Source organism: Drosophila miranda, chromosome 4 (genome assembly GCF_003369915.1).
Source record: "Drosophila miranda strain MSH22 chromosome 4, D.miranda_PacBio2.1, whole genome shotgun sequence".
Classification (NCBI taxonomy): domain Eukaryota; kingdom Metazoa; phylum Arthropoda; class Insecta; order Diptera; family Drosophilidae; genus Drosophila; species Drosophila miranda.
Genome location: NC_046677.1, coordinates 25,597,110 through 25,624,814, shown reverse-complemented (window position 1 = coordinate 25,624,814; position 27,705 = coordinate 25,597,110). Strand labels below are relative to the sequence as shown.

The following is a 27,705-nucleotide window of genomic DNA, read 5'->3' as shown; positions in this document are numbered from 1 at the left end:
ACGACGAAAAGTGTGTGAGATAGAGAAAGAGAGTTAGTAAACGCGTGGCTTTTTTCTATAACTCTGCGCTTTTAGTTTTTTCGTATCTTCGAAATTTCTCGATGCCACAGTTTGGCGAAATTTCGAGGAAAACTTCAATCAGTGTAACATCACAGGAGCCTTCACACCAAATTTGGTTGCTCTAGCTTTTATAGTATCTGAGAACTAAGCGTCAAACATGACGGATGGAATTATAGACGGACGGAAAGACAGAGATAGCTGTATGACTTGATGCTGATCAAGAATATATATATATACTTTATTGGGTCGGAAACGCTATCTTCTGGGTGTTTTAAAAGGTTTTTAAAATCCGAGCAAATTTGAATGAATAACTTTACTAGCTTTATATGAAGCATTGTATAGTATTAATAAACTACGGTCTTAATTTTAAAATCATTTTAATGCAAGATGTTTAGTTAATATACATACTTTCTAGGTACTCTAGAAATCGAATTCGGCATTGGCCGCACATGTCACACACTGTGATACTATGGGTAAATGCGACACCCAGAAAGGTTACGACACAGGCATATATCCCGCCCCATCAGTTTTGATTTTCAGATAGAATCAGTAACCCTGCCCGAATTTTCTGTCGAATGGTATTCCCGAGAAATTTTAAAACAGCAATTGGTACAGAGGGAAAATATTTTAAAAACGGCAACCGTGACCAAAATACATACATATTCTATAGATAACTCTCGTCTAAGTGCATTGGAACCTATCCAAATTGTCGATATAAAAATATCCATCGTCGGGCTGACGTTCGCCGCTCGTCGGTCAACGTCGGGCACTCGGCCGCATCTGCATCGCATCTCCGGTGCACCGTGCAAAGTGAACCGTATTCCCATGCCCACACCCAATACCCGAATTCTCTCTTAATTTTGCAAATTATTCTCGAAAGGGGAGAGCCGGTGGGGAAGGGAGGACCGTTGCCAGGTAGCACATGTGCCCATGCGCTCCTCGCTTTCGCCTATAATGTCTGTCATGAAAAATGAATGAATACTTCCTGCATTACGCCCGGATTATGTAAGAGTGGGTCTGGCTGAATATCTCTGGTAGTATTTCAGCTAAAGAATCCCTCCGAAGGGGAAACAATGGATGGGAATTCTGGCAACTACAAATGGAAGAGTCCATTGTGGTTGATAATATAGTTAAATATTAATACTGATCAGCTCTGTGACTCTTTGTTTTGCTTGAATATGGGAGACGTCAACCTATTTTGATAGATCGTCTCTTTTTGCAAGTAAGATATTAAAAAAATAAAGTGTATATTTACGTGTAATATAATTTTCCGATATGAAAACTTATGGATCATTCTAATCCATAAAGTATAGCAATAATTTAGCTATTCTATAGTACATAATCTTAAACTATTTCAGGACAAGCTACATATATCATTAGTTTCAGACAGTTGTAAGAGAGGATGGAATAGGTATACAAAATATGAAAAGTAAATAGTTTTCGTCGTCCGGAAAATGTTTACTTTGAGCGTGGATTTACAGCCAAAAAATGATATATTCTACCGTCCTCCAATAGAACTAAAACTATAAAGAAAAATTCTTTAATGATATTAATAAATATTTAAGAAAATGACTTATGAAAAGGGTACACATATACACACCTGTGTAAATACAAAACGGAAGGGGTAGTGATTTCTATAAAGCTATGAAATCATTTTAAAAATTGTTCCAGTATAGAACACATTGAACAAAGGAAACTACAATATTTTCCAAACTAAAAATCAGGTAAAAATGTTTATATTTCTAATACAACAATTCGTTTATATATTTTCGCAATCCTAAATGTTTTCCAGGCCTCAGCTGGTTGTCGATGTCCGATTCGTGTGGGTCCCGAATGATTAATTGCCGGGGCTCAATTAGAAACCACACACGCATCTAATGTAAATCCAATCTGCAGAGGATCTAGCTTCTCTATACATACATATGTATATACACTTGAAGATATGAATATGCAGTTGTCATATATTGCTTATTAATTAGGCAATCACATCGAATCATTAAGTATTAGTCACTGATGTGTGGAGCATTAGGAATTATTTCTGTAAGCATTTGTCACCCAATTAAATCAACGGCACCCGAGCCTGAGTGCCCGAGCAGCCGCCAGGCAGCCAAATCATCCACAGAAGCAACAACTATATAAAACTCAAGTGCAGCAGAATGCAATAATCGAAGTCTATATAGCGTCGAGACTTTTATTAATGATGAGTGAAAACGAGAAATGAAAATGATTTTCTTTTGGGGAGAAAGAAGGAGGTATTCAAGCCCCTTTTTCGACGACGCCTCTGTGTGTAATGTGTGTATGCATACTGATTAATCATATAGACCATATAGACAGTATGGAAATGAGTCAGTACGCAACAGATTGTAAAAGTATTTTTCGATTTCGTTTTTAGAAATTTATGAGCGACAAGCAAAAAGTATTTTTAAAACATATTTCATACTCCACTGAAAGCAAAGGAACTCATCTATGTGGGTCGGGAGCAGAAGAAGACTGTTCTATATATCCAATCTAGAGATACATACATATAATGTTTACACAGTGGAGATCTCTGAAAAAGAAATCTTTTGATTTCGGGTGAACATATTTTATAGAACACTTTTAAGTCCTTTCAACACCTTCCTCAGGGAGTCAGAGGTACTTGTACTATCCACTCTAAGGAGCTTTTACTGTACAAATATATGGTTATTTCTAGGAAGTCGTGTGGTCAAGTTAAGGTAACCAAAATTTCAAAAGATGTGAGCAGCAGCAGGAGGAGCAGCATCAGGTAGATAACTTCTGAGCTCCGGATCTGCGGGCAGATTGCGAACATATGGGTCTATAATAATATAGAGGTGTAGAGGTGGTGGATCCTCTATATACCTCGGAGAGCATACCTACTAAATCTAAAAAACATTTCATATGCGTTTAATATAGACGCCGCTGTGGTCTAAATTTAAAACAAAAGCTATTTAGTTGCGAAGAAGTTCAACACAAGCGAACAATTTCTTCGCTCTACTCTGCAGTTTGTTCGCTTCTGCGCTAGCTATACGTACAGATATATATCTATAGGAATATCTAAAATTTACTAGATACAGACGCACACAGACGCATCTGGCGAAAGACTGTGTGACTGCGTCCTGGGCACTAACTATACGAAAATCTAGAGAAAGAACGAACGCATACGCCGTGTGGTACGTGGTACGGACCGATGAGTCCGTCAACATGTCTCACAGATACACGAGCTTCTCTTGTGTCTGTATATGTATCTGTATTTGTATTTGTGCGGCTGAGCAGTAAAGCAACACTTTTTTTGCTCGTGTTCGTCAGAACGTCCATGTCCACGTAGTGTATTGGTGTTTTCATCTCTCGAAATGTTTCAATTTGTCTATTTTTAGTCGAAAGTTTCTTTTTGTTTATTAGTTCTTTTCTTTCTTTTTGTTGTTGTTTTTATTTTGTTCTTGTTGCTTTTCCTTCTTTGACTTTCCCTCTATGTGCTAGCTATACAAGTATATAGGAGCTTAGGTACAGCATATAGCAGTGGGTCGGTCGTGGCGAGGTCTCATCTGCTCTGATTTAACGTCACAACTGAGGAATGTTTCGGCTATTCTTTTCGGGGGCTTCTTATTCTCCCGCTGACTGCTAGCTTCTGGATCCTCTACGCATTGTTTGGCCTGACTTTCATATGTTTTTCTACTGAAAAAGCTTGAGATCTGTAGATATGTAGGTACTCGTACATCTGTTTATATGGCCTGTTGTATACAGTGCAGTGTAGGTATATAGCCTGCCAATGGCTGGGCATTAGTCTAGGTGTTTGCTTAGATTTAGCTGGGGATGTCTATAAGGTCAAACTATGTATACTCGTATATGCTTAGGTGAATGGGGTTTTATATAAGTTGGATAATATGAGCCCAATTAGCAAGTGGAAAGGTGTGAAATCATTAGATAGAAATCCATAACTAAGTAGAAAATGTAATTCAATGAAAGATATTAACGGATCATTTACACTCAATATTTAAGTGGTTATCCACATATCCTGACATCAAAAGAGCAGTCAACACATAAATTTTTCAATATTTATAGATGATAGAAAAGATGTAAAATGTTAAACATATTTTGAAGGAATATTTAATCAACAATATCAATTCAAACTTATGTATCCTTTCCTTAATTTTAGAAGGTTTGGATCATCGAAGGATATGATTGTTTATTTAAAAGTAAACAAAATTAATGAATATTTGAATGTTTCCTAAAAATGTCAAACATGAACCAAAATCTATTTCACCTTATTTTCTTAATACTTTGTATTATTTATACCAAAGAACAAGAAAATACTTCTGTAGGTAGACGTTATATGGCATCCATCTAAGCTTTTGATTCACTTCGATTTTTCAGTGAGGAGGATCAACGATTCCCCATGATCGAACCCGGAGATAATGCCTCAAAATTCTTTGCACATGCAGCCGCCAGTGAGTAAACCAGATATAAAACCATAAATTGGTTACCATGGCGCTGATTTCAGCTAGAGATACTGCAAACATACCGCGTATATACCCGCCATAACCGCAGACACGATACGGTTATGCGGAATAGGAGTAGATACTCGTACACCAGGCGCAAAACAATTATAAACAGCATGTTTTGGTAATGTTACGCTTGAATTGCCTGTGCTACTCGTAAAACATTTTGCAAACAAGAGATACAAGCGGTCCTGATAGATTATACCATCCAGAATGGGGATGGACGGAGAGAGAGAGCAGAACGCCAGCTTTATCTAGGGGCTAAACAACACCATGGTGCATAAATCAATATTACGCTTATCTTGACCAGCTGTGAGAACTTGTGCAGGCTGGCCGTAGCCATGACAGAAATTGGAAACACGAAAAGTGCCATTGACACCTCACTTGAGTTTCACTTTCCACTCGACATGGGTTACTGGTCGGAGACGCGGGCCTGGCTACTGAGGGATCCAGCAAAGCTCATCCGCTACCTGGTGCTCTTCGCCTGCAGCATCGTGGTGATTGTCCAGCTCTACGAGTGCTTTGCAAAACTCTACAATCCTCCGATCTCTACACACTCCTACTACAACCTAAACGAAACAATTGAGATGCCAGCGATAACCATATGTCGGGAACCACCCTACAGAGAGGACGTTCTCACTGTGAGTTAGCCATATAGGAACCCTAGCAGTTTCCCTTAAGTATGATTGTTCTATTGTAGAACCTGTCTGGAGCATACTGTCCGCATCCAAAGTATGCCACCTGCTGGATGAACTATCCTTTTGGCGAAATATCCCTGGATGAGTTCTTTGAGAATTCCACCCATGACGTCGACGACACCTTTATCCTCTACGGACTAAATGGTGATAAGAACAGTGGGTACAGTTTCAGCAATATGTTAGAGGAATACTCACACACCCACATTCCTTTTAGATCTAGAAATCGACAGCAGTCTGCACTTTTATATGGGTCGCTGCTATACCCTACGCCCGAAGGCACCCACCAAGCGAGTCTCCAAATCTGTGGGCTACTCTCTGATGTTAGAACATGCCAGATCCACAACCTCGACCAGTGACGTGGACACTGGAGGATCAGGCTGGCATGTCTTCATTCACGATAAACGAGAGAACTTTACAGGTAAAATCTTTTCAAATTCATCTTTAAAATGAAACCTTAAATTTTCGAATGCTCACCCAAAGAAATCAACATGAAGGGCTCGGGCCGTGTGGAATATGTTTTCGTGAATATCAATGAGGAGATTGAGATCAAGCTCCAGAGTCAATACTTTTCGAATGTGGAGACTCGCGAGGAACCCTGCTCCAGTGATGAGGGCTACAGTGATTTGAAGGTACTCTTATACGAAAGATTTTTTGCCTTCAGCTAAACTTTAACCTTTTTCCAGTGCGGGGATCATTGCATCTGGCAGGATTTGGCGGATGAGTCAAAGTGTTCGGGTCCTTGGATGCACGAGATTGTCAATGAGCCCTGCAATGACTCCCTATCTATGAGGAATCTAATAGCGGACTATAAGGAGTAAGGTTCTATCCCTTGAAGAATTGTTCCCACCTAATAGTTTTTCCCGTGTTAAGGGTCTATGAGAATGAGGATGACTTTGACTGTGACTGCATTCAACCCTGCCAGTCCCGAATCTACACAACTTTCATACAGAGCCGTAAAGTCTTTAACCAGCCAGAGCCCCGCTCTCTAATCTATATATACTATACAACCAAATTGATATCGGTATGGATGGTAAATGACATATCGAGCATTTAATGATTGGTTTTTCCCATTACAGATGATTGAAGAGCGCCCAAGTTACGATACAACGCAGTTTATAGCAGATATAGGTGGCTCTTTGGGCTTCCTGTTGGGTCTTTCGGTTTTAGGACTCATTGGAATACTGGAACATGTAGGATATATCCGTTATCGCGTCTATTATATTTATCATTTGATTTTCCTCTTTTCCAGATGACTCTATTCTTTTGTGGAGGCTTTATCAAGCGCATGCAGCAGAAGGAGAAAAGCAAATTGGGCGAAACATCAGAAGATGGTCAGTCCCAGACCAGCGGTGAAACCGTCGATGTGGCTGTGTCCACTGTCTATAAGAAGAAGTCTGGGTATTAATAGAAGGAGTCAAGCTGGCTTGGCATTCCATATATCTTACCTAAGCATAATAAAAGTACTAATCAAATAAATTTCTTACATTTAATCAACATTACAAGCAAAGCTAAGAACTATTTATAATACAGATGACAGGGAGATGATGATCCTGGAGGAAGGATCTAAAAGAGCCTTAAGCTCATCAGTAGACCGAGAGTGGCCATCATCAGAGAACTGGCAGACATCGGGGAGGCATCCGAAGTCGACTTAAGAATGACATTTGTATTGAGGATATCCCCTAACTTGTTAATGATATCCGGCAGTGGGGAAGTCCTACTCTCGCAGGCTGTGTTCTCGATGGCCTCCTTCACACTGGCTGTATGAATGCGGAAGTTGATCGATCCGGCATACAGCTCGTCATAGATAAACACTGGCAGCTGATTGGACAAGACCCAGAGACGCTTTTCCTGATCTACCTTTACATCGCTGGGAAAGATCATACTGTCGTTGTTCCTAAAGATGCGGCTCTGAGCATTATGGGTGAAGTCCTGAGAGGTACGCCAGCAGGCAACTTCATTCAAGTTCGGCAGGGCATAGAAGAGCACACCAGTCTCCTGATCCAGGAACTCAGCCCCAGCCTGGGTGTTGGGACCACGAGAGCCGAGCACCTTGAAATCCCTATAGATCTCTGCCGAGGTGGCCAGAGTCTTGTTGCGCAGCACCGATGTGCTCACAGAGAACTCCATTGTGGAGCACAGGGGATGGAAGTACAGCGTGGAGAAGTCCGTTTCCATAGGCTTGGACAACGCCAAACCATAGAGTCCATCATCCCACTGAAACTCGATGCCATTCACGCTAAAGTTCCCGGCCATGGGATCTGGATGAAAGAAGTGATGCTGCACGCGCCACGATTCCTGCGCTTTCCACGAGTAGACAACCAAACCGGGACTACCCAGATCCGCCGCATACGCAAAGGTGTTCTCGCAGTCCCCATCTTCTATGGCCAGATTTGCCAGAAAAGATCCCTGTTTGAATTGTTCCGCGGGGATCGTGTGCCGGCGCAGCAGGTCATCGTTGTGCAGATCGTAGACCAGCAGCTGGGGTGCTCCATACATCTTTGTTTTCTCCAGGACACCAGAGATACGTAGATCCAATACCCACAGACGGCCACAGCGATCGGCACGCACACGGAATGGAGAAACCAATTCTGGTTCCGCTTCAGCCAGATTGTGGGCCTCCCAGCTGGGAAAAGGCTTCAGAGCAGGCATTTTAGTCGAGGTATCTATAAAAGAGAAAGAATTTCATAAATATAATTCCATTCATTCTGGGTTAATGATCTCAAATTCTTTAAATCTCAATTACTTTGTTGTTGTGATCTAAGTCATTTGCATTTGCTTTTTTCGGCTGCTGCTAATTGGAATATCGACAACATTTGGGTATTCACTGGGTGACTACCTCCCAGATGACTAATCAAACAAACTCCGTTGACATTGACTGCACTCTGGCGCTGGCTTTTAATTGTATGGGGGCTGATTGTTCAGCTTGCTAATTAGCTGAGGCTGATCTTAAGGTTGCGGCAACTTTCAATCCGCTTTGTTGTAAGTCAGCAAAGGGTAGAGCAGCTTTGTTGAGGGGCTCAGATTGGGTCACTAACATATACGTTTTCATTTTAATTAACTTCAACTGCAAATCTTTTAGTACCTAATTCACTTCCATATCAAAGATGTAGAGACAAATATTATAAAATTCTAACGAATACATACTTTCTTTACGACTTGATGTATCTATATAGATTCTTCGTACCCTAGCTTACCTCTGAACCTAGTATCTATACTTTCTTTCTACGGACCAGATTTCTTTTCAGAGGCATTACATCAATACCTCCGTTTGTAGAACCCAAATAAATGATAAACGACAATGTATCGAAAACATTGTAGCACCATCTCAACAATCTTGGCACTTGTTATGACCAAATGTCTATGGTTACTGTCCGCTCACAGCCCCCACAGTTACCCAAACGAGCTTTGAATCTATTAGCTATGTCCCGAGTGGGCTGTGGGGGCTCTCAGGCAGTTAATGACGCCAGCACGCTGCATCGTGCGGAATTATGGTAATTGCCCGGCAAGTGCGAAAGGAAACTGAATTGTTTTGGATGGTCAAGTTGATCAGACAGTTCCGTCAGACAATCCAAAACAATTGCTGAGATTTTAAATCAGTTCTTGGCACAGAAAAAGCAACTGCAATTAAATTCAAATGTGTCCACAGCTGCTGCTTCTACTTGCAGCGGCAACAATGCAACTCATTCGCTTACCATTAAGATCAAGGTAGGCCAACGAGGCCGGCACTCCGGCCCGCCATCTAGGCAGGGTCACAAAGAGTCGGTGCTTGTAAACCTCCAGACCAAAGGGTATAACATTAGCGGGCTTAAAGTCTCCCTTTTCGATGGCCGCCCAGCGTTGATCCGAGGTGTCATACTTGAAGTCCATTTCCCGCCACTCGAAGGCCACTTGGAGATTATCATTGGCCAGGGCTCCGACCACCCATAGCAGGAGAAGTCCAATCCAGGTAGATATCATGGCTTCAATCAATTAACTGCAAAGACAAAAATCATTTAAAATTATACGGATGGATGGCTGGTTAAGCTTCCGTTAAGCCGCAACGGCCTTGTCCATGCCATAACCAGATCATAGTCAGTTAATAATATGAGTATCTCTCTCGATCTTGTCACTAGGCCCAGGCCCAGGCCCAGGCCCAGCCCCCGCCGTCCCGGTTGGCCTTCTTTGGCTCTGACTCAGTCTCGCAGTCTCAGACTTGGTCTCTCTCAACTATTTGAAAGTTGTCTTGTTGGTCTGTTCTGGTTAAGTTGCCAAACCACAAAGTTTTTTTCGGTTTCTGGCTAAAAGCGAGTCTCATGGTTCATTATCTAACCAAAGAAATCAAGACATGTTTGGGGAAGTTTTTCACTTTTTATATACCCTTCTTTGAGGTGCACTTAGCGAGTGCCTCTCTGAAGTCTCCGATTCTTTTAAGATTGATGAGGGTCATTTCAAATATACTTTACATGTTAAAGATAATTTTGGTATTTCACTTAATCAGATTTTTATCTTATTTAAACGAAAATCTTGTGCGATTAGATTTGCGAGCTATTTTTATACTGTTTCTTAGCTCTAGATGGAATTGGATCAATGTCCGACTTATTGTTGTTTCTCTTATTTAAAAAACAACTCTTCAAACTGTTATTGCAAGAAACCATATCTACGCATCCAATCAAACCTTTCTCCTGCTTCACCATTTCTCAAGTTGTCTGGCCAACCACTCACTCTTCTGTCTCTTTATTTTTTTAGGTGTATCTTAACCATTATTGTATCTTCAGCACTCGACTCGGCCTCATCATCTGAATTCACGTTGAGTCTCTGTCCCGTCATTCGGATATTAGCATTTCAAAGAGCTTCTCCTGTCTCGACCGCCATTCTCTTTGATTGTTCCATCTAATAAATTGTATTTATGATTGTTTGTTTTTAGGTTTTTTCTCCGAGTTTTGTATGTGAGTCAGTTGGGGGGGGTTTTATAAATGCACTGTTTCGGATCGATTCCAGTTTGATTTGTGGGCGTGTCTAAGTATACACATACTCGTATAATGCAGGTATAATTACTAATTGACTTTTGCAGGCATAAATTAATAGTCTCTGATTTGTTTAAGCTTGGCTTGTGTTGTTTCCAGTTTCTGCCTAATTTTTATTTGCTATTACTTAACACTTTGCTATTTGCTTTGATATTTTTATTTGGTTTGCAGCATTTTCGGGCTTACAAGCAAAGTAGACGGCAATGGAGGCCTGGAGTGGGGTCTTTGTACTATACAACTCTAAAGAGTTATGCAAACCTTGTCACTTGACTGACTTGAATTGAGTTGTGTGGACGAGCCGGCAAGAGTTGATCAAAGTTTGTGTCTTGAATCTTTTGTGTGTTGGACCTGGTTTAGTTTTGGCTTTTATGACCACAAAGAGTTTGATTTGATTTGCTGACCAAATTTTTATAAAAGGTCAGCAGCTCGAACCAGCACTGAACACACCTTTTAAAAGACTACACAATTTTTTGCGATACAACAGCCCGCGAGGAAGCTCGAAACGAAACTAAAAGTCGACTGAACACCAGCGGCTTGGGCAAGACAACTTTATGAGACGGGTTACGGGTTGCGTGAGAGTTGCTCTCACTCTCTTGAAATTCCACTGAACTTGAATTAGTCAGTTGGTTAAGGCGGTTTAGCACTTGGAAGCTAAGTAAATTTTGGCACGCTCCCTGAGCTATCCGAATAATGTTAATAGATACATGGATGGCCAGCTCCCACGCTATGGCGATATTAATCCGGCTATTATAATTCCAACATATAAGAAACAATTCCAATTTGCAAATATAGGTGACCATTTCAGCTTCAGTGGGCTGTGAACATTTCGACGGCCCTGCAGATGACAAGCCCCTGAAAAGACTCCCACAAACAGTATACAACAAATGTACGAATATAGAGGCCTACTACTCATAAATTTCTGACCCATAAATGCTAAAAAATAATACCATACTTAAGTAGGACTCCCCATTGTTTTATTCTGTATGGTAATCAATATTTCAATATGCACTTTTAATTAATTTCTTTGAGAAATATCATTGGTTGACCTCTAGAAAATTCTGAGCATTCTATACCATGAGTGAATCGCTGACTTGAGGAAGTTTGAATGGCTGGGAATAGACCATGTGTCATCAATCTGTTTTGAGGGATTTCCAGGCACCATGTACGCATGAGACGAAATCCCAAGCTGCTGGAAAGCTAGAGAGAGAGTCTTGTACAATGTATAACTGGTATAAGAAAAAGATAATACCACGCGGGAATACACATTTTAATGAAAAAAAGTCTAGGCGTATATACGATAATCAAAGATTAAAGAAATCTTCCAAGTTCACTATTTTATTTACTTTAGACAGCTTCTGAAAATTTCCCAGAAAAAAACTCAATCAATTGTTTTCCATTTATTTGATTTATTAAAATTTCAATAAATTAATTTAAAAAGAATAGAACAATCAAAACATTAAACTAGAAATATTATCGTTATGCAGTTTTGTTTTTGATTTTTTGTTTTTTTTTTGTTCAAAAGAGTTTAAACAATTGCTTATATAATTTGCTCTTTGTTTGTTGATTTGTTTTTGGTTTTGGGTTTTTTTTTTTTGTATAGAAACGTTTTTCGTACAAGATGGCTAAATATATCTTTCGTTTTTCTTCCTTTATGCTTTACTTTCCATTGGCGTTACAACATTAAAAGTGATTTAACATATGTAGGCAAACCTGTTGGTTTTTTTGATTTTTTTTGCATTTGCACTAAGTATAGTAGAGGCATTAGCTAGGTAGTTGTGTGATTAATTGCCGAACGAACAGAAAATGGATAAGGAAAAACAATTTGTTATATTCCGTAAGCTTTAGTAAATAGTAAATGCAACAAAAATTGTTTAAAGCTTATGAAGAATATAAACATTGCAATTTAATAAATTTACTCAAAGATTATATATAAATACAAAAAAATAATAATCAACTTTGGTCGAAAGCTTCAAAGATCTTTGGCAAATCAAATTCTGTTTTTATTATGTTTAAAATTAATTTTATTTTTGAAAACTTTTCGATCTTGTAATACTTGTCAAACTTTTCAAAAGTAGTTGCAACTAAGAAAGCATTATTGATTATTTCGATTTGAAAAATGATTAAATAATCAACACTAAACAAAATTGTGAAAACAAACATTATCATAGATCTCTTCTGAATCCTTCTTTTCGGATGCTTTGAGAAATGGTGTGGTCGAGGTGGTGGTTGGTGGTGATACTGCCCTCCGGATTGTGTGGATTGTACAAGACGCGTATGTTATGCGATTCGGTCTGATATCAAAAGTTATAGCAGTTGTTATACATATGCATGTGGAAAGAACGAGAGTGTATGGTGCAAGACAAGGACCGAAAAGTCCAACAGTTATATCGATAACTGTGATGTGCCTTCATTTCGGAGATACAATATGCCAAAAGCAATTAAAATCCAGCACATCGCCTGCGTCCTTTTGGAATTTATCGGGTGGGTAAGCATACTCTTCACTCAGGGCATGCAGAACATAATCCAAAGATAGACATATACCATTTATATATAGATATACACAGATAGAGAAATAGAGAGAGAGAGAAAGAGGACGGACGCAGGGGACTCTTCGCTCAGCAAAATTAATGTGACACGCTTTCAACTGAACCCAGCAGACATTTTCGCCGTTGGTATGGGTGTGTGTCGGGTTTTAGTAATACAGTGACTGCAATTTGTTCAGCTACTCGCGTGTCGCCCAGCGCAAAGACAGACAGATTGGTGGACTAAGTTAAGTTTTAATCATAATTTGGGTTTCTTTTCGCAAACACCTAAAGCCCATCAAAATTAATAACGAAAACTGGTAGCTATTTTCTTTTTTGTACTCTCTTCAAACGAACGCGTGCATTGTATGTTGACAGTTTTACATTTAGAGCAATATTGAAATTAAATCACATCAAATAACCGATAATCGATAATAAATGACCACCACCAGTTGACTAAAACTTGACTACAGTCGAGGAATGCAAACCAAATTTCACTATACCATACCCAGCTGTACAAGTAAGAATATCGGAGCTTCAAAATTTAATTATACTAAAAATTGTTCTAACGAAAATTCTATTCAAGATTTTAACAAGATTTTATTTAAAAGACGGCAAAGTGCACTGTGGGTGAAACGGCCAATTTAAACTAAAATCGAAACTAAAAAGGATATCGTCTACCTGTTTTTTTTGTGATATGTCACTGCTACAAGAATATTTCAAAACTTTGCCCCGCCCACTTCCGCCCCCACAAAGGGCGAAAATCTGTGGCATCCACAATTTCGACGATACGAGAAAACTAAAAACGCAGAATCGTAGAAGATTACTATATCTTCTAGAGTGCATAATCTGATTCAGATCGTATAATTATTATAGCCAGCATCAAGAAAACAATTTCATTTTTTCTCGCCCTGTCTCTCTCTAACACACACGTAGCATAGGCGGCTTTGCTTAGAGTAAAACATTAGCGCCTAGATCTCAGAGACTACAAAAGCTAGAGCAACCAAATTTGGTATCCACACTCCTAATATATCGGACCGAGACGAGTTTGTTTCAAAATTTCGCCACACCCCCTTCCGCCCCCGCAAAGGATGAAAATCTGGGGATATTCACAAATCTCAGAGACTATTAAGGCTAGAGTAACCAAATTTGGTATCCGCACTCCTGTTAGATCTCACTATAAAACGTATATCTCAAAATTTCGCCCCACCCCCTTCCGCCCCCACAAAGGACGAAAATCTGTTGCATCCACAATATTGAGGATACGAGAAAACTAAAAACGCAGAATCATAGATAATGATCATATATATCAGATTGCTGAATCAGGATCAGATCAGATCATTTTTATAGCCAAAAGGAACAAATCAATTTGCACTGGCTACGCAGCACCCGACGTCACGCTCAGACTGATTTTCTGTCTCTCTCGCACGCACTCCTTGTCGTGTCGTTTAATATTAGCGGCGTCTGCCGGAGGAGAGCCATACTGACTTAGTATCGGGTATAACTGTTGAGTTGCGGTGTCCGCAGCAACTCACAACGTTCCCCCTCGTTTAATCTTTACTTTGTAAATCACAGATTATTTTTGTATACCATTTTTCTAATTTCATCTTTAAACTAATTTTATAATTTTTTTTTTTTATATAAAATACTTTTTAGAATTATATTCTGACTGTGATGTTTCTCTATTAGGATTTGAAATTTCGGAGTTCTGGAAAAGAGCCAAATATTAAAACTACAAAAATCATAAAAAATCCAATGTTTTTACTAGTTTTACAACTAGTTATAGACTAGAATAGTCTGGACACTTTTAGACTCACTTTACGAAAGTATACCTAAAACTGTGTACATACAAAATATAAATTCGAAATTAGAATTGAGTTAATATCAGCTACATTGTCCGTTTCACCCACTATGCATTAGGAAATAAGACATCACATAGCGACATTATTCAAAAGTTAAGATATCAGAACTTTAAAATGGAATACAAAAAAATAGTATTAAAGGAAAATAATTTTAAAAATTTGACCAAGATACCTATTCTGCTAGCTCTGTTAAATATTATCCATTATCTAATCTATAAATTCATTTAGTACTCAATTGTTTTGCATTCCCGACCCTTAAAACAAGAACAAGTGATAAGAGAAAAGCAACTCTACAAAATTAAATGCGGCCATGAAATATTTACAGAGTCTTTTCAATAGGATTACCAGAGAGAGATATATATACTACAGATACGAGTAGAAACAAAGACTGTGTACAAAGATGCGAGTTTAGTTTTTGGTTGTGAAAATTGTACGTAATATTGCCACCAAATCTGGTAGTTTGTCTGTCTTGCATTGAGGTACTTTCGTCTGAAGCACGCCGTTCTAACACCGCAGGATAATCGAACCGGGCCAAACGAAATTGGATATGGCCGGCGATATCCCCTCAACGGTGCGGCAATTTTGCCAGACCCCAAAGTCCAACATCAATTTTGCGCTAAACTGCCCCGAGTGAATGGAGGGGGGATGGAGATTCGGATTCACTCGATATTCTAGGGCAGTTTTTCACTTGTCATTGCAGATGATTAAGTTACACGATATAGTTACAGTAATACATGTTTTATACATATAGATAGATAGATTATGGTTGGGTTATAACTATATTATGTGTGTAGGTACTCAAACAAGTTCGCATTAGTTTCAGGATGAGTGTGTTAGGATATGGTTATGGTGCTCTTCAAGGATCGAAGTGCAAAATTGTACTAGCCTAGGCTACGCTGGGTCAAGGGTATTCAATGATTTTGAGTTGGATATTTCAGAGTGGGAAAAGGAGTTCAATCTATTTCATGCTGATGTTTCCCATAAATACAACAAAACCAAATGGAGCTAGGATTTTCCAAACTGCCAATCGACTACTTATGCTAGCTAAAACCGTGTCTATGATTATCGGTTTAAGGAAAGCCTGAGAGCCTACATGAAGGGAAGAGTACTAGTACTCGTACTCGAGTATTTTTAGCTATATCATTTTATTTTATTTTAGCTGAAGCTGTGAGGCGAGGAAGCTAGAGAACTTTGAACTGTTGGAAGAACGATACGATAACAACAAATTAAAAAGGCTCCAGATTAATAATGTTTTTGTACTCGCTAACATGTGAATTACAGTATGATTTCAATAACTAGATGCCTCCTACAGGCAACTCTACTATCTATAATCTATAGTTGTAAGGGGATAGTGGTGTTGTTGTAGTTGTTGTTTTTTGTTTAGTACCAACCATACCATAACCGAATGACTTAGGATAGTATAGTATTATATCATAATAGTAATTGAAAGAAAAACAAATTGAATGTAGATACCTGCTCTGATCTGTTGTCTGGCGCTCTCACACACACACCAAATAATATACATCAAAATACATACATTTTGATGACCAAAAGAACAGAAATGATACAAAAAAGAGTTGAATATTTATATATAAATATATGTATGTATGTATATAATTATATATACTATGTAGAGAAAGTTAGACTTACTTTTTTTCAGCCACAACTGAACGAACGAAGGTCTAGACTCTAGAGACAACATATGGGCCTGAACAAAGGTTGTAAGGATTGATTTTTATAACAGTAGTATGTATAACAGTTTTTAGAGCATTGCACATGGACATAAGGATCGATAAACTATAATTTACGCACAAATAACACAGAAAAACAACACAAAAAATTCTGCTTATGGCTATTGTCAACATACCCAGGGCTTTGAGCGTTCAGGTTTGTGTTTCTGAAGGTTTTCCCTTGGTTTTTCTTTTCGTTTTTTTTGTTAGCAAAATACATGATAAAACAATTTGAGTGTGTGTGGGTGGGCGTATTTAAATTATATATGTTCACTAAAACTAAAAAAAAGAAAGAGAATTTAAAAAAAATAGACAACATAGATAAAATGTCAACGATTAATATTCTGGTTATACAGATATATAGATACATATAGAGAAAGAGATCTACAGCACAGCAAAATAGCTTCAGATGAAGGAGGTTTTTTTTCAATAGTGTTTAAGGGGCGTATGTGTGGGTATAGGTGTGTGTTAGCAGTGTGTGAATGCGTGTGAGGTTGTGTTATACATTGCGTTATACAAAGAACACAAATAGGTATGTATGTACATGTATTCATAGACATTAATAAATCGGATTAGTCGAAAATTAAACAATTTTGATCGCTTTAAAAAAGAACAAAGGCAAGGAGTGCATTAGATAAACCAAATATTATATATATAGATATATATAGATATATATATATATATATATATATATACATATATATAACATCGAATGATTTACTACGCATAACCGCTGGTTAGTGGATAGCGTGGTGTTATGATCTGTGTGTGTGTGTATGTGGCTGTTGGTGGTGTGTGTCTCAAAAACTGTTATACATTGAAAAAAGAACTTGACTTTGGTTGGAGTTTTCAAAAAACTTGCTTGCTGACGATTGACTGCTTTGCTTAGCTGATGTTTGGTGTCATGATGGATTAGTTTAGTTGATGGCTGGCCATCATGCGCTCCGCATCATTCGTGGAACAGTAACGGCAGCGGTAGGCTCAACAATGGCGGCTGGTGATGCAATGTTGTCGCTGGCCGGGGATATGGCCGAGGATGCTGCGCATGCAGATGCTGAGGATGTGGCTGCGGTTGCGCTTGCAATTGCGGTTGCGGCTGGGTTGCTGGAGCCTGCAACAGACCCGGCGCTGCGGGCAGACATCATCTGAATCGCGGCTGCATCATCTGCAGCATATTCGGATGACCCTGCAGCATTACGCCCATGCCAGGCATATGCATGGCCCCCGCAGGCAGTGCTCCATTGAATCCGGGCAATCCAATTGCCTGCATTGGCATAAGGCCTGAAGAATTGAAGATTAATAGTATATTCCGAGGACTGCTAAGTGCATCTACTTACCTGCCGGCATGCCGTGCAGACCCGGGCCCGCAGCAGCTCTCAACATATTCCCACCGATCAGGGCTCCATGTGGTCCAATGGCCATGGCCGGTCTCAGCATAGGTTGCATCAGCTGCATGTGCCCCGGCAACGGCATCTGAACGGCACGTACGTTTATGGAGACAAATATATAGAAGAGCATGAAACAAAAGATCAGAGATTAGTAATCTTGATTCTTGGCTATTAACATGGTCTATATTGAAGCCATTGTACACAAAATTAGCTAAGTTGTTATTAATTATGTTTTTTTGGATTGTATATTGTTTTCAAGAGTATTAATAAGTTGGTTTTTGCGTACTTATTCAATAGATGGATAATAGGTGTGGTGTATGTGTGTGTGTTTGTAGTGTGTTTTTGGGTTGGTTTTGTTGTGGGTTGAAAACGTTTTGTTGCATCGCATTACAAATGTATGATATAGAGCAGAGAGAGAGATATATAATAGAGTAGAGTAGAGTAGAGTAGAGTAGAAAAGACAAGAGAAAGAGCAGACTCCTCTTCTTTTCTCCCGGCAAACAAATAATATACTTAATTTTGTTGTAAATTTAAAAAGAAAAAAAAAGTACTTACAATTCGGAAACTGAACTGACGACGACGTAGTGGAGAGAGATAGATTTTTGTGTTTGGGACTACGGACCAAAGCTCAAATTAAAAATTCTTTCAACAAAATAAGTCATATACATAGATAGAGTTCTCTTTTAGAAAATTTCCATTTTTTACTAACCAGAGGCAAAGAGTCGAGTTCAAATTTCAATATCTTTGAGTTAGAAGTTATCATTGTCTATGATAGATATGATATTTGTGTATGGATGGATGGATGAATGGAGGAGTCTTTCTGAGGAATGGCAAGCTCATCAGTTGGCAAGGGAAATGAAAGTGAATTCAACAAACAGACCTCTACCATCAGAAAGCATTTAGTTTGCGCGCAAAACCAGATGAATGTGTAATGATGTGTGTTTGTTAGTTCGGGTGGTATATATGTATGTATAGTACGTTATGGGGATATGTGTACGGGTACACAGACGTACAAAGATGCATGACATGAATGATAAAACATAAAAGAGCATATGACATACAGAGTACAATTTACAGATCAAAGAACATTTAGAGATTATGGTTTTCTGGCATAGTTTTTTTTTTTGTTTTTTGTTTTCTTTTTGTAGTTTTGTGGGTTGTATTCTCGAGGTAACAGATAGATATAGTAGAGAGACATATCAATGCGGTGTTTAGGTTTACTTAAATAGTGTATGTGTATATGAATTAATCAATCAATCAACCAATCAATCAATCATCAATCAATCAATTAAACCAACCAACGCAGCAACCATTACGACAAATTCAAAATTGTTTTTTGTTTGTTTTTTTTTTGGTAATAGAAATTATTGAAATGTACTTACATGGCTTGCAAAATAGTTTAAACATAACTCACTCTTCTCTCATTCTTTACTAATATTATTATTTTGTTTGTTGATAATTCTTTTCTTATTACTTTTTGTCTTTACTTGCAAGGCAGTACGTACGGGAGGAAATTGGAACTTCCGTTTGGTTGGGACTTATAGGGTATTATGGTATGGAGGGGGTATTAAAAGTATGTTGATACAGTATGATAGTGTTGTGGAGGTAGACAGAGATATAGAGGAGAGTAAGTACTTGCTTAGACTACATAATTACTTGCATAAGTACGACTAAGTAAGATTATAATGGAGTTGTTTGGCTTTTACTTATCTTTTTGCATTTCGCACTCTTTCAATATCGCATTTTCTATTATTTTGTTTTTTTGTTTGGGGCTGGGGGCTATGTTGGAGTGATCAGGTTATGTTGTGGGGTAGATAAACTTTTTTTTTTTTTTTGGTACAAAAACAATACATACTGTATAACACTGTTCGGGGGCCCTGCGCAACACTTGCAACTCTTTGTTTTTCAACACTGAACTTCTGCACTTTACTGCAATTGTAACGGTAACTTTAACACAGTTGTTTTTAAGGTGTTTTTTTTCACAAGCTTAATAAGGTTTTAGAATTTGATTTTGTGTAATATTTGATATTATTGATGGTTGAAATCCATTTTGATATTCGATATACGAGGCGTTTGTCAACAACTAACGGGAATGCTGCAGCTATAGTGTTGGTAGGAGTTTTAGCTATCAGATAAGGATGTTAGATCCGAGAGATCACGCTTAGGAAGGATTTCGGATAATAAAAAGCGTCATAGAGGTAGCAAGTAGGAATTAAGAAGAATATTAGCGGTGAGACGATTACTTTTGAACACCTCGTGTACCACTAGGCTTAGGATATTGGATATTTTAAAGATCCTAAGCAAATGCTTTCAACAGCAGAAAATTAGTATAAGTTTGTGAGTGTAAGGAATGGACCACTGTTTTATGTCTAGCCATAGGCTAAACCAGAAAAATTTCAATTTTATGTGCATAGATGTCTTCCCCCTAGAGCATAATTTTTGCAAGTGAGTGATTGGCATGATCTGCAATAATGATGATGCTAGTGATGAAGCTCTAAACTAAAACATCTAATAAATTGGATAAACCCACTCAAGAATGCTGTCGTTGGCTTTTTGGCACCACGCTAGGACACAAGATCAGTTCTTTTTGTACAGATTGAGATTCTTAGCACTTGGGATTTGATTTTTGTTTAGTCAAGTTGATTCTTTCTTCTGGTTTGGCGCTGCATACGCACTAGCAGAGGATTAGAGACTTACCATGCCACAAGCCGCGGCGGCCGCAGCTGCTGCAGCAGCGCCCGGATTGCCCGGCTGCCGCACAGCCTGTAAACGCTGAAGCATCACAGCCCGATTGATATGGTCCTGTTGCTGTTGTACCTGCTGCTGATGCTGCTGCTGGGCTTGCTGTTGCGCATGCTGTTGTACCGCCTGCTGCTGCTGCTGCTGGTGATGCTGTTGTACCGCCTGCTGCTGGGCAGCCACAGCCTGGGCAACGTGAGCTGCCTGCACCTGAGCTTGGACCACTGCTTGAGCTTGGGCCTGGGCCGCTTGTACATGCGCCTGAGCCTGGGCTTGAGCCTGAGCCTGTGCCTGGGCCTGAGCCTGCGCCTGGACCTGAGCCTGTGCCACGGCCACAAATGCGGCGGTCTGTAAGAAAATGTAGGGAATTGATTTGAATTTGTCTCACAGTCCACATGCGGGGAATATTTCTCTAAGAAAACCAACTCAAATTGAAACTAGAACATAAAGAAAACTATTGGACAGAGCTTGGTTCTTCGAAATCGAAAAACTACATCTGCCGCACCCTCAGATTGAACGAATATTATTCGATTAAAATCTAGAAATCCCCAATATAGGATTTGAAATGAGATTCGTCCAGGTTTTATCTTTACAAATTAGAAATGCGAGATCTGTAGATGGTAGAGGATGAAAATGGGACCAGGACATGGGTGGACCTTGTATATATATTTTTTTTTGCATTGCTTTTTGAAATCAAAGTACCTTATGTGGTTAAATTGAAAACCGCCGTTTCATTTGTTTTGTTGCCATTAATTTGTTTGTTTAATTAAAAAATTGTACAGACATATATCATACTATATGCTAAAAAAAGTGATTTTTCTTTTCTTTTGTGTTTTTGTATAATTCTTGTATTCCGTAATTGCTTGCGTTCGCTGTGGTCGTAATGAACGTAATTTTCGCCTTCGCATCACCCGAAATTTGCAAAAATAATCATAATCGTAACAAAAATCGTGTTTTTCGTATTTATAATCAATATATAAAAAAAGTTGTCCAACTTGGAGATAAATGGAATTCAAAGAATGCGAACGAAACGCAAAATGCAGTCGGATCTCAAATGTAAGTTAATTATTTTTGTAAGTGATTCGTAAGTTGTCTTTTTTGTACAGGTCAGTCCGTGTTCAGTCCGTTCGTTACTGTTCTTGTTTTTTTTTTTGTGTCATATTTTTATCGTGTGTCCGAGTCTGTCGCCGTATGCTCATTTATATTGACTATGGTTGCTATAACTATGATAAGAACTCACTTCCTGGGCCTTTGAGATGGCTGTGGAGACAGCAATCGCATTTGCGGCGGCATGGCTGCTGTTGCTACTGCTGCCTGTGGGTGAAATTCCAGCCAGCGATGGAGGCGGCGGTGTGACGGGCATCGATGATGAGGACCCATTATTGCTTGGGCTCTTTCTGCTGTGTAGATTCGCGACTGCGGCCAGTGCAATAGCGAGACGCGCCTGATATTTGGGCTGGCGGGCACGTAACTCTTCCAGACTTGAATCCTCCGGCGGATGCATAATCTTTGTGCTAACAGCGGCCGCTGGTCCGCCCCCTGATGTGGCATTTGGAACTGGCGGACGGCTCTGTTGCTGTTGTGCATCGGGCGGGCCACTTGGTGGTGCGCTTGATGCGCCACCAGCATGATTGGTGGTGGGTGGAGCACTTATGGTAGCATTACTTTACCAAAAAATCAAACAAAAACAAGTATAAGTATGAAATTAGTTCGCGAGAGCCCGGAAGTAGGTCCCAGTCGCCATTGGGAGTCTATATCGGGGAATGAATGTCTGTATGTTCCCCACCTGTAAGCTGGAAACGTTGGCTTCTGCTGGGCCATGGCGGCAGCGTGATGATGCGCCGCTGCCGCTGCAGCCGCTGCTGAGGTAGTCGCCATCGCAGCTGGAAACAGAGGACGCGGCGGCATCATGTGAGGCATCATGGGTACCGGGTAAGGAGGCAACGGCGGCATATGTGTCATCATTCCCATGCCATATTGCCCCAGCATATGAGGGGGCATCATATTCGGCGGCATCATCATGGGAGGCGGTACGCTCATGGAATCTGAAACGGTTATATCCCAATTTATAAACCCATTTGCTTATTATATCGAATATCACAAAACTCACATTCAACTTTCTTCTTTGCCACTGGCTCGTCATCGTCGGAATCAGATTTTCCGCCATTCTTCTGCTTCTCGTGATCCCTGAGGTCCTCAACTGGTATTCCATCCATGCCAAATATTTCAATTTCAATGTTTGAGCGATTGGGCAACGAGTTGGGAACCTTGTCGACCGTCTCCTTATGCACTTGCATACAGTGGATGGACAAACCAGGACCCGTATACAGCTTTTTGTGGCATATGTGGCACTTAAAATGCTTGGCCTTTTGATGTTGCACCAGGATCTTTTCATCGTCGAACTCACGGTTGCAGTACCTGTTTTAAATGAGTTAAGGAAAATGCCAAAATATCCGTTCTTCCTGCCCCCTTGCCAACACCATTATATAAATTTCTCCTGTGTGAGTGGTTTGTATGTGTACATACAAATTTTTTTTTCCCTACCAGCTAGCGGCACATGCTGGGAAAAATATTGTTGTTTGTTTTAAAAAGGATACCAGCACCAGGGTTTGGAGGCCTTCTTCTTTTTGCGACCCATGATTTGAAATTTTTTTTAAAGCACTTAAATTCGACGATGCGCTCGTCCAATTCTTTTAAAATACAAATTTCTGTAGCGAAAAAACTATTCTTCGTGAGAGTCGTGAGAAAACAAAATGGAGTGCATGCCGATAAAATATCCGTACTATACCGATGAAAAATACGAAATTAGCCCACTGAACCACCTTTTATTTAAACAGGTGAACAACTTATTTAACTTCCGAAAATAGTACTGTATGTAAATTCTTCTAGTAGATCCATCCTATCCTTCCACCTGAATTTCACATAAATTCTTCAAGTTTAATCATTTTCGTGGGAATATTAAAATACCCCATTGGTCGACAATGGGTTAATCGTTCTCTGTCCTTTATCATATTCATTTGATATACGATTTGAGATTACTAGCTATCTAAGACTCCAGCACTGAACGCATCACTTTATCCGCCTGATGAATTAATTTTCTACAACACTGACTAATTTTATGTACTCCTTGCTATTTGATTGCGTCTAAAATAAGGTTTAAACAAAAAAGGTCAAGCTAAAACGTAAGTGTACATATGTATGTACATATAGGCAATGTTACGTTATTTTTTACATGTTGCTGCTACTTGCTAATATTAAAATACTGTTGTCCAAGCTGCTTTGAAACCCAAATATTCATGTTTTTGGATGACAACATTCAGCAATCCACTTTTTCCTACCATAACATGAAAGGAAGCGTATCAAATTTCGCCTCTAGGAAAGAGAGGGTATGGACAACAACGGCCCAGAAAATGCAGTGCATACAAAGCGATTGACAGAGGATCCGTAGTCAGAGAGGAACACACAGTTTTTCACTCAAGTTATTTAAATTTAGGGGGGCTTAAGTGGGATAAGTTAGTTTTTTCCATCGGTATATTTCCGGTATATTTTTAAAATGAGGAGGTATGTTTCGGTATTTCGTCTGACAGTATATCGATAGGCCCACTGACCGGCATTAAATAAAATATAAAAAATTTGCTTAAAATGGCAGATAAAAAGGTAAAAAAACACCCAAATTAGAAAGTAATTTCATTTCACCGACATGTACGTCTCCTTCCAGGTGGGTGGAAACAATGACGGCAAGGAGAAACGCCGCAAGGAGTCCATTCTGGACCTCTCAAAATATCTGGAGAAACAGATCCGTGTGAAATTCGCGGGCGGACGCGAAGCATCTGGGATTCTCAAAGGCTACGATGCTCTGTTGAACTTGGTGCTGGACAACACAGTGGAGTATCTGCGTGACTCGGACGAGCCCTACAAACTTACCGAGGACTCAACACGGAGTCTCGGCCTCGTGGTCTGCCGTGGCACAGCGTTGGTACTAATCTGCCCCGCAGACGGCGTCGAAAGCATTGCAAATCCGTTTACAACGCAATAGGAGGATAGCATCTATCTCTATGGCCTAGGCTTAGTACAAAACTCTTGTGGAAATCGGTTTAAAAATATATGTAGCGGAGACTCATAAATAAGTGCTTAAATCTAATTGCTTTAGCTTCTCCTCAGTCCAGGCCAAACTCGTTTCGTATCCAGGGATACTGGGCCGGACACTCCATGCATGTGTAGAAGTACCGATCCTCCTGTAGCACCCTACTGCGTACCTTACACACGTTGGGTATGTTGCAAACCTGTTCGTGGTCATCTAGCTCCTTAGTCTGGCAGTGCCAGGGCTCGAACTGATGCATCTGATTGCTGGGCGTCGGATGACGCATCCACTGAATGGCCTGCTGGTTGGTCACAAAGTACACATCGGGCAGTTTTTGCAGATCATCGAGAAATTTCTAAAGGACAATTAGAACAGTAAGTAATGTATGTAAATTGAGTCACTTCGGTTATTCCCTTCTGTATTTACCAAAAACGCATTCAAATAGTCAATCTTTTTAAACCAGGTGGAGTGAAAATACAAGCCAAAGGGTGCTCGGTTGCTCAGGTAATGTCTCTTGAAGTTGTGCGTTAGCAGTCTGTAGATATCATCGCCACTTAAATGGGGCGGACAACTGTCAACCATCCCGCACCTGTATTCACCGGCTTCCAGTTGATTAATCACCAACTCCCAAATGCCCGGATAACTTCTCGATGGACAATTCTGGTTAACTCCCGTGCAACTGTGCGGCATCTTGTAGTCCAGTGTGTACGGCCACAGGGGGGGATTCGAATGTGGGGCCACCATGGAGGCGTCGTAAACAAAACCAAACTCCTTCATCATTAGGAACTGACGATTCCATCCCACGCGCAGGAATGGCACTCGCATGCCCCGAATTTCATCCATCCGAACGGCGGCAAACTTGTTGATAATGTTCGCCTGGCCCACCATCTCATCGAACCAATCCTCAATTGTGGCATTCTTGGACCACCACATTTCTGGACCTCGATGGCTGTATGAGGAAGTGTGTTAGAGGAGAGTTTCATCAGCTTGAAAGAGCTTGGAACTTACGTTACTGAATGCACGGCAATCTCGTGTCCGTCGTTCCAGAGCTTCTGTACATATTGATAATTGGTAAACGGATGCGACACATAGAAGGTGCCCTTAATGGGACATCCATTGGGATTGCGACGATTCTGTGTGAACAGAACCTTGGAGAAGAGCTCCCAGTTGTCGTGATTGATGGCATCGTCGAAGGTGAGCAGGATCATCTGGGGGACAGATGAGGTCCCGAGGTTTCCCGGTATCTGTGTGCCATCCTTTGAGCAGAAGCAATGCGGCAACTGGCAATTCTTCGAGTCGCACGCCCCAGCCGCATTCGGATCATGCTCGACATCGCACCACCCCTCATCGGAGCCATCCGGACAATCCACAGAGCCATCGCAGAAGTACTCCTGAGGCAGGCAAGTGCCATCGGCACAGCCCAACTGATACTCATCCGCACAATCGGCCATATCCAGCAGCGGCTTGGGAGCCGGCGTCTCTGCACTCACATCACAATTATCCACGTTCGCCTTGAAGTCGCATATCTGACGCACCACATCGAAGAGCAGTCCCTCCGAGCATTTGAACTCAAATACCTCCCCATCCAGGCACAGGAAATACTTGGCACATTCACTGTTCGTCCAGATCTTGTGGACCGGCCTAGTCGGATTGCGATAGAAGCGTGCATCATGCATGCAACTGGCTGTTGAGGCCGAGCGCCGGTGACGACTGTGGTTGCTGTTGCTACTGTGACTGCTGTTGATTATTCCATCATTGTCTGCAAATTGGTGTGAGAGAGCTTCGTGTAATTACCAAAGGAAACTAATTAATGCGTTGACCCAATTAGGAGCAGCCTCACGTCAACCCAAAAGTAGCTAGCCATTGTCGGTTGCAGCAATACTCTCGTTGCTTGAGTGTGCCGCCAATCACGCATTGGAATTGGAATTGAGGCATGGGCGTTGCACATATGGAGCTTGAAGGGGGAGCACAGCCGTACTATCCACTTATGAAGCTGAGCGGATGCGAATTTTGTTGTAATATCTAGGTTTTACCACTCCCCTGCCACCCACACTGTGCTGTGGCATATACGCCCCTTGGCCAAGTTATGGCCATGGCGTACCACATTGTAGCAGATAAATTGAAATGCGTTTGCATCATGAATTGGCCTGGCCAGCAGCAATGGCCCGTAGCCGTGCCGCACCAGATCGTAACTCAGACCGATTGGGCAAGCGACCAACACACGCGTTGGTTAAATGCAGCGATGCAGATGCTATCTCAAGATATGTCTACCGATTGCCTGTCCGACTCTGATGTACATATCTACATCTGCATCTGTGAGTGTATCTCAATATCTACCAATCTATCCCCATGCCTCTGTGTTAGTAGGAGAGCCGCTGCTCAGCTGCTAAGCTGTGTTGCAGCATTTAGAAAGTAAATTTATCATTTTAATTAGCCATGGCAGCGGGTCAGGAAAATTTCAGCAACTGTCATTGGGTTCAATGCACAGTATAGTCTGTAGTCTTTGGGTGCAGGGGGTTGGTGGCGGACCTGGCCTGGCCTAGCCAGACTTGGCTCTGCTCTGTTCGTTATGTAACAGATCAACAACTTTCACACCCAATGCGCGCGCATGCGCATGCCAAAATACAAAGACACGCACCCAATCAGGAGACCGCGCCCGCGACCGTTCCCGCCCCGATGATGACAAACAAAAGTGGAGAAATTACCAATGCGCATAGCATCCAGCGACGATATGGACGACATAATCATCACCAGCATGACAATGCTGGACAGACCATATAGTGGGAGTAGGTTGAAGTTTTGCATTGATAACCGCCGACTCAATGCTGAGGCACGACAACGTCGCTGGGCGGAAGCGACGACCTTGACTGTGAAACCAGTTTGGCAATTTAAATTTTCCCCGGGCCAAAGCATTTTTCTGCTTAATTTCCAGTTTGCGTGTGTCCAATATATTTCTTTGTAGGTTTATTTGTTGCGGTGTATCTCGAGTGGAAAAACTAAGACCAAGCCGCACCGCACCACCGGCGAATGAAACGTGTTGAAAGTACGCGAGTTCCGCTACCGCACAAAGCCGAAGCGAAGCCAAATTGTGACTGAAAGTCTTGTGAGATGCAGCTGGCTATATAT

The 27,705-nt window shown here is 40.6% G+C and overlaps 5 protein-coding genes across 7 annotated transcripts; 2 read left to right on the top strand and 3 right to left on the bottom strand.

Annotated features, from left to right (window-relative positions):
* The first annotated feature begins 4,456 nt into the window (after positions 1–4,456).
* LOC108164086 (degenerin del-1) lies at positions 4,457–6,678 on the top strand. The gene is made up of 8 exons (XM_017299674.2): positions 4,457–5,197; positions 5,257–5,410; positions 5,469–5,672; positions 5,735–5,883; positions 5,938–6,068; positions 6,125–6,275; positions 6,331–6,444; positions 6,504–6,678. Exons 1-8 carry the CDS (start codon positions 4,898–4,900, stop codon positions 6,657–6,659), a joined length of 1,359 nt encoding a protein of 452 aa, XP_017155163.1. The 5' UTR covers positions 4,457–4,897; the 3' UTR covers positions 6,660–6,678.
* Positions 6,679–6,726: 48 nt separating this feature from the next.
* On the bottom strand, positions 6,727–10,809 carry LOC108164085 (protein yellow). 3 transcript variants are annotated; one of them, XM_017299672.2, is made up of 3 exons: positions 10,705–10,809; positions 8,947–9,227; positions 6,727–7,917 (listed from the first exon to the last, which is right to left on the bottom strand). In XM_017299672.2, the coding sequence occupies exons 2-3, from the start codon at positions 9,209–9,211 to the stop codon at positions 6,818–6,820; spliced, it is 1,365 nt and encodes a 454-aa protein (XP_017155161.1). In that variant the 5' UTR covers positions 9,212–9,227; positions 10,705–10,809; the 3' UTR covers positions 6,727–6,817. The 3 variants fall into 3 exon arrangements, with proteins under 3 accessions (XP_017155161.1, XP_033249288.1, XP_017155162.1); XM_033393397.1 differs by lacking the exon at positions 10,705–10,809 and adding an exon at positions 10,516–10,684; XM_017299673.2 differs by lacking the exon at positions 10,705–10,809 and adding an exon at positions 10,533–10,684.
* A 6,483-nt stretch (positions 10,810–17,292) lies between these two features.
* On the bottom strand, positions 17,293–23,258 carry LOC108162181 (BUB3-interacting and GLEBS motif-containing protein ZNF207). Its single transcript, XM_017296772.2, has 7 exons — positions 23,096–23,258; positions 22,609–22,916; positions 22,285–22,543; positions 21,739–22,162; positions 20,457–20,846; positions 17,709–17,844; positions 17,293–17,652 (listed from the first exon to the last, which is right to left on the bottom strand). Exons 1-7 carry the CDS (start codon positions 23,134–23,136, stop codon positions 17,513–17,515), a joined length of 1,698 nt encoding a protein of 565 aa, XP_017152261.1. The 5' UTR covers positions 23,137–23,258; the 3' UTR covers positions 17,293–17,512.
* Positions 23,172–27,676, bottom strand: LOC108162180. Its single transcript, XM_017296771.2, has 5 exons — positions 27,285–27,676; positions 25,588–26,338; positions 25,006–25,528; positions 23,731–24,934; positions 23,172–23,642 (listed from the first exon to the last, which is right to left on the bottom strand). Exons 1-4 carry the CDS (start codon positions 27,490–27,492, stop codon positions 24,656–24,658), a joined length of 1,761 nt encoding a protein of 586 aa, XP_017152260.1. The 5' UTR covers positions 27,493–27,676; the 3' UTR covers positions 23,172–23,642; positions 23,731–24,655.
* On the top strand, positions 24,064–24,634 carry LOC108162183 (U6 snRNA-associated Sm-like protein LSm7). The gene is made up of 2 exons (XM_017296775.2): positions 24,064–24,155; positions 24,217–24,634. Exons 1-2 carry the CDS (start codon positions 24,141–24,143, stop codon positions 24,532–24,534), a joined length of 333 nt encoding a protein of 110 aa, XP_017152264.1. The 5' UTR covers positions 24,064–24,140; the 3' UTR covers positions 24,535–24,634.
* Positions 27,677–27,705: the final 29 nt, after the last annotated feature.

Bases quoted from the DNA above. Each gene is read 5' to 3' on its own strand.
- LOC108164085 (XM_017299672.2), bottom strand. From the start codon at position 9,211: ATGATATCTACCTGGATTGGACTTCTCCTGCTATGGGTGGTCGGAGCC. The intron at 7,918-8,946 runs GTAAGCGAATGA...TCTCTTTTATAG, and splicing joins GGCCTACCTTGATCTTAATG to ATACCTCGACTAAAATGCCT.
- LOC108162180 (XM_017296771.2), bottom strand. From the start codon at position 27,492: ATGCTTTGGCCCGGGGAAAATTTAAATTGCCAAACTGGTTTCACAGTC. The intron at 25,529-25,587 runs GTAAGTTCCAAG...TTCCTCATACAG, and splicing joins ATTGCCGTGCATTCAGTAAC to CCATCGAGGTCCAGAAATGT. The intron at 24,935-25,005 runs GTAAATACAGAA...ATTGTCCTTTAG, and splicing joins ACTATTTGAATGCGTTTTTG to AAATTTCTCGATGATCTGCA.
- LOC108164086 (XM_017299674.2), top strand. From the start codon at position 4,898: ATGACAGAAATTGGAAACACGAAAAGTGCCATTGACACCTCACTTGAG. The intron at 5,884-5,937 runs GTACTCTTATAC...ACCTTTTTCCAG, and splicing joins AGGGCTACAGTGATTTGAAG to TGCGGGGATCATTGCATCTG. The intron at 6,069-6,124 runs GTAAGGTTCTAT...TCCCGTGTTAAG, and splicing joins CTAATAGCGGACTATAAGGA to GGTCTATGAGAATGAGGATG.
- LOC108162181 (XM_017296772.2), bottom strand. From the start codon at position 23,136: ATGGGTCGCAAAAAGAAGAAGGCCTCCAAACCCTGGTGCTG. The intron at 22,163-22,284 runs GTGGGGAACATA...TTTTTGGTAAAG, and splicing joins CCAACGTTTCCAGCTTACAG to TAATGCTACCATAAGTGCTC. The intron at 17,653-17,708 runs GTAAGTAGATGC...TCAATTCTTCAG, and splicing joins TCTGCACGGCATGCCGGCAG to GCCTTATGCCAATGCAGGCA.